The sequence below is a fragment of the Arachis ipaensis genome, chromosome B06, assembly GCF_000816755.2.
Source record: "Arachis ipaensis cultivar K30076 chromosome B06, Araip1.1, whole genome shotgun sequence".
NCBI classification, from domain to species: domain Eukaryota; kingdom Viridiplantae; phylum Streptophyta; class Magnoliopsida; order Fabales; family Fabaceae; genus Arachis; species Arachis ipaensis.
In genome coordinates this window covers 29,040,745-29,046,895 of record NC_029790.2, presented here as the reverse complement: position 1 = coordinate 29,046,895, position 6,151 = coordinate 29,040,745, and the positions used below count along the sequence as shown (strand labels likewise).

At 43.8% G+C, this 6,151-nt stretch overlaps 2 protein-coding genes across 2 annotated transcripts; both read right to left on the bottom strand.

The window, feature by feature from the left end:
• LOC107646853 lies at positions 1,374–1,898 on the bottom strand. Its single transcript, XM_016350999.1, has one exon. The coding sequence runs from the start codon at positions 1,896–1,898 to the stop codon at positions 1,374–1,376; it is 525 nt and encodes a 174-aa protein (XP_016206485.1).
• LOC107646854 lies at positions 2,333–3,152 on the bottom strand. The gene is made up of 2 exons (XM_016351000.1): positions 2,756–3,152; positions 2,333–2,676 (listed from the first exon to the last, which is right to left on the bottom strand). Exons 1-2 carry the CDS (start codon positions 3,150–3,152, stop codon positions 2,333–2,335), a joined length of 741 nt encoding a protein of 246 aa, XP_016206486.1.

The following is a 6,151-nucleotide window of genomic DNA, read 5'->3' as shown; positions in this document are numbered from 1 at the left end:
CCAAGCCGTGTGGCAGTTCGGTGGCCTGCAGCACATTCCGACCAGGCCATTAGACATCGATAGCCTACATGGTATGGATGGTCAATTCGGACGTAGTGAGTGGTTCCCGCACTTGCTGGGGGGATGGCATGATTTATGGGATCATCGGGCCAACCATCGTCTGCATATCCATAATCATATAGACCTGCGTCCTTCACTACCGTATATGACTTGGTACATTCAGTGGGTACACACGGAGTTGTTTAGTCAGGGTGACCAACACCTAGTGCCGGCGGGAGTAGTGCCGGAGGACCTGCCTCTGCACCATCCACTTGCTCTAGAGTTACATCAGCCTAAGGATGGTCACCTCCCAGAGCTGCGACTTCCTGCTGGAAGAGGGAGAGGTAGGGGACGAGGGAGAGCAAGAGGCAGAGGTAGACGTGGTGGAGGCGGAGGGAGGGAGCAGGGAGACGAGCTTCACAGGGACAGGGACCCAGTCAACCCCCAAGTGGTGGGCCAGAGGTAGTTGGTGGGATGAGGCTGGTGGCCAGATTGTTGGGACTCTGTCGGGACCCTTGCCCGGAGGATACCTGTCCCTCCGACCCCTTGGGTCACATCACTTTGATGCCGGTTCTAGCCACCAGGCTGAGGGACTATAGGTTAGGACTAGCCAGCAGGAGCAGCGGGCAGTGCATGGGGATATCGGTACCCTGTTCCATTTGCCATTCAACCCTAGTGATCTCGGACAGCATACGGACTACCAGCCCATATTGGACACGCAGGACTTGCTTGATGTGACGATGCTGGTCCCTGACTGGATGAAGGGGTTAATGTAGGGTGGTGATGGCGGGTTGGCGGATATCGAGACACATCCACAGCAGGCATAACCATTCTCGCAGATGCACACATTTCCTCTTCAGTCAGCCTACTAGCCACAACATGTTGATAATCCCTCTAGTGGGTCGTCCTCCACTGCAGACTACGCCGCACTGAGAGAGCATCTTATCACTCATCAACCGGACCCTGATCCTCAGCTTGGTCGAGCTCAGCGTGATATTCGACCACCTACCTGTGGCATAGGTGGGTGTCTGGACCAGAGGCCTCACAGACGGCGTCCTCCGCGTGGAGGTAGGGGACGGAGGGGCTAGTAGATATTTGTATGGTTCTTTATCGATAATGTATCTATAGAATTTTGTTGAACATATATATTATAAATAGTTATCCAGGTTTAGGTGTTTCTTGAACATATATGATATATATTTATCCATGTTTTTGGTATCACTGCATTAGAATTTAACAACCAAATATGTTTAATTTCATTAACATTTATAGCAATGAAAGTTACACGAAAGTCAAATTACAATCGTAACAGTTATACAAACCCACCCCACTTACTAACGTCGGCTAGACGATGCACCTGCACCGTCAACAGTGGGACACGTCTTCCGCGTGTCACCAGGTTGACGACACAAGCTGCACCTCTTCTCCCTGGTATGCTCGACATCATCCATGTTATTCCGGATTCTTGAGTTGACTGGTCGACCTTTCTTCACTCTCATCATCATAGGATTGGGCTGAATGCGCCCTTCATAGGATGGCCAATCATCCTCATGTCCAATCGGACGAAACTCTAACCTATATACGTTGAAGACGGACTCCATGCGATACACTAGATGCACAAACCCCCTCCAATCAATTCTTGCATGGGAGCATGCTGCAAGGATGTGACGACATCGAAGATGAAGCGCCTGGAAATACCCACAGTCACACTTGCCTTCGTCGAGCAGAACCTGGTAGTTTTGTTGTCTGGACCCAGGGACTACCGCTAACTCTTCAACTGTGTAGCTAGTTCGCGAACGGTCAAACTGGTAAACATTCATGGTGTTGATGTGCTTCGAGTTAAACTCGATGGCCTTCATTAGTGTCTACAAGAACTCGGCGCCGACTTGGAGTTAGGCAAGGGCCTCGGAACCCTTCCTGTCAAAAAGTTCTCCTAACCGGAAATAAGTTGACTTAACCAGAGCCGTGATTGGCAAATTCCGAGAACTTTTCATCACTGCCTTTATGCACTCGGAGATATTCGTCGTCATGTGCCCGAATCTACGACCCTCATCCGCATACTGCGCCCACTGCGATCGTGGCATCTCCTCTAGCCACTTTGTGATCGCCTCATTCTCACCCCTCAGATGCCCCAAATAATGAATGAACTCCCGTTGCGACTTCGAATACACTGCATTAATCAGAACCTTCTTCAAGTCCTTGTTCTTGATGTGAGTCATGAAATTGGAAGCAATGTGTCTCGTACAAAATTCCCGGAACGCATGGGGTGGCTTCCATAAACTATCATCGGCATTCAGTGAGCATCAATTGATTTGTGCCTGTCTGAAATCACTAAGACACCGGGTTGTGGAGTCACATGATAACGCAGATAGGAGAGAAAGAACGACCATGCCTCCTTTGTCTCACCCTTGACCACGGCAAACGCAATAGGCAAAATGTTTGCGTTGCCATCCTGAGCTATGGCCACAAGCAGCGTGCCACCATATTTACCATATAAGTGTGTTCCATCAATGAAAATTAGTGGCTTGCAATGCTTGAAAGCCTCGATGCATGGTGGAAACGTCCAAAACACCCAATGAAACATGACGGCATCGGCAGCACCAGGCCAAGGCTGAGTGACAAGTTGCACCCAAGTACCTACAAACATATCATCAATAAGCATATCGTACACCGTTCTTGTCTTATTAACATATAACAACAACGAATAAATCCTTACCAGGCAAGTAAATTTGCATGGCGAACAACCAACGAGGAAGCTCGTTATAGGACTCCTCCCAATCCCCATATATGCTAGCAATCACTCTCTGCTTTGCAAGCCAAACCTTCCTGTAAGACGCCTTGTAACCGAAATGTTTCTCTACACTTCCTTGCAGAACCCTGATACTTATTGTTGGATCTGCTTTTACCATTGTGAAAATGTGTTGCGCAATCACCTTCGAATCCAACTGATGATAGTCTTGCTCCATCGAAGTTTGCATGCTCTGTGAGGACCTATGTATCTCCTCACAACCCGGTCCGAACTGGACACACTGTGCATTATACCTCCACTGGTCACTGTTTACTATTTTGTACTCCACAGCCCTCTTGATGCTGTACGTCTTAATAGTCAACATGACTTCTTGTTCTGAAAATGTTGTCCAACCTCGAACTCATTTCTTGGATCATCTTCAAGGCCTCCCTGGGTAAAGGACCAATCGGACATCATTGCCTCGAGATTCAACCTAGAGAAGTGGTCCAGGCGATCATACGATTGCGAAATAACGGGCCGTGTGATGACAAGTCATCTTAGCCTATTTTAACTAGTCTTTTTCTTTTGTTTTCATTAGAATTATGCACTTTCTTGAGCTACAAGCAAGCCAATTAGGTAGATTTTCATGTTTCCTTTGATTTAATCAACCATGTATGAATTCATGCTATTTCATGAGGTTTTATACTATAATTGTCACATATTATGAAAGAATGAATATCACATGATTTTAAGCATAGCTTTGATGTGTTTGGTTGATTAATGATAGGTGAAGAAAGCTTGGAGAAAGGTTGAAGCAAGAAGGAATAGCTAGGAGTAAAGAGAAGACAATGGAATAAGTGAAATTGAACCAGGAAGCAAAAAGCTGGACCTAAAGTTAGCCTCAAACTTTTGCACAAACTTTTGGGTGAAAAGTTAGCCCCAACGTTAGCCCCTAACTTTTGGGCTAACGTTGGAACTTGAAAATCACTCCCTGGGTACCAAAAGTTTGCGCCAACGTTAGCCCCTAACTTTGAGGCTAACGTTGGCATGAGAAAAACACTCCCTGGGCACCAAAAGTTTGCGCCAACGTTAGCCCCTAACTTTGAGGCTAAAGTTGGCACATGAAAACTACAAGGGGAGGAGCAAAAGTTTGCGCCAACGTTAGCCTCTAACTTTTGGGCTAACGTTGGCGCCACAAGTGCACCAAGGAAGGCCAACGTTGGTGCAAAAGTTAGACCCCTAACTTTTGCACCAACGTGAGTATCAGCAAGTTATGTTGGCTGATATGAAAAGTTGGACCAAAAGTTAGACCCTAACTTTTGCTCCAACTTTTGGTCCAACTTTTGCAAAACTCTAACCCGGTTCAATTGGTTCACTTTGGTTCTTCTCCAAACTTCAAGAGCAATCAACCAAGGCCTCTTTCAACCCAATTCCACCAAGAGCAAATGCCCAACTCAAGGCTTGAAGATCATTTGAAGAAAGTGTATAAATAGGATAGAATTCAAGTTCTTCAGGGAGCTTTTCCTTTGAATTTTCATAATAGTTTTCGGAGAGCTTTGGATATTGAGTGATCTTTAATTTCTTAGTCTTGGGGAAGGAGAATTCACTTCTCTTCCTCTTAGTTTTATTGCTTTAAATTTCATTTACAATTGTCTTGGATCTTGGGTTGGAAAATTGAAGAAATTCTGTTTCAATCTCATCCTTGATTCTCTTTGCTTTATTCACTGCTTAATTGAATTTAATTTCTGTTAATTGTTCTTCATCTATTTTCCTTGCAATTTATAATTCCCTTGCAATTGTTCTTGTTGGATCTAGGAAGGCATTGAGATCTAGACTTGGTTTTCTAGTCTCTGGGTCCTGAGATCTAATTTCCCAATTTTACATTCTCTGTTACTGTTTTCCATGTTCATTTACTTTTCTGCTCTGAGATCCAATTTGATCCCACTCCTCTTCTACTTCTCTGCTTGATGCAATTTACTTTTCCTTGTTTAAATTTTGCAAATCCAATCCCCAATCCCCTTTACATTTCAAGCCATTTATATTTCTTGCACTTTAAGATTCTGCAATTTACATTTCTTGCAATCTAAGTTTCTGCAATTTATGTTTCTTGTACTTTAAGATTCAGCAATTTAATTCTTGTTCTCTTTAATTTCATGCCAATCACCCGTTCCCTTTACTTTCCTTGCAATTTAAATTCTGCAAATCACCAATCAATCAACCAAATCTTGATTCGCTTGACTAAATCAACCACTAAACTAAAATTGCTCAATCCTTCAATCCCTGTGGGATCGACCTCACTCCCGTGAGTTTTTATTACTTGATGCGACCCGGTGCACTTGCCGGTTAGATTTGTGTGTTTTGGAAGAAATTTATTTTTCCACCAAAATACTCATCACCGTGTTAGGGCAATTTGTGTGTCACCATAAAAATTCATCTCTTCTTCATCGTCACCATCATCAGAAATTTCGGCTGGTTCTTCTTCGGCATCGTCTCCATCATTGGGGTTAGCTTCATACTGATCCATCATCGGATCCCTCACAGCGGAACCATTGTGTCTTTCAATGCCGTCACCCAACTCAGCATTATCCACTTCAACATTAGACCCTTCTTGACTACCTTCAAGAGCCATATTCAGATCCACCATTGTCCACCTGATATTTTGTCTTACAGGCCCACTTAACGGACTTTTGTCGACAGTATCCGCAGACGATCCTCGGCCACCCAAATCGACGAGGAACACAGCTAACTCCAATAGATGAATATTTACCCAACGGTTGTGCCAAGACCATATAAGACGTATGTCTTCATCATCGCGCAGACGATACCTAATTCAAAATAACATAACATTTTCATCACAAGCGTTTTCACACAAATATATGAACAGCATAAACAACAGAGTTTTGACATACCTTTTATAAATTAAGGTACCATCTACTTCGGTTGGATATTTGTAGTAGATTTTCTTCACCTTCTTTGTCTCTTTCATCCCACGGAAATTAATACCAGATTTTTTAATGGCTCTAAACAATTGATTTCTGCTGTCAGATATGTAAATATTGGTTGGTTTGATCTAAAACGATAGAACCTTCTTCATCATACACCATTTCTGCATCGTAATGAATGTATAACAGTGGATTTCTCGCCATTGTAAAGAAAATGAGATATTCAACAACCAAAATGATTGTCGAGAACAAATTTCGGTGCTCAACTTCGTTGTGTTAGGGTCATTTTATAGGAAAACTTTACATAGAGTTCGTCGAGGATGGGGGGTACGGCGAACTCCATAAAAAATATGGAGTTCGCTGGGGGATACGACGAACTTGCCCTAATTAGCAAAAATAAAATAGACATTCTTGTAAATAAAGATCAAAACTGGGTTTTTGG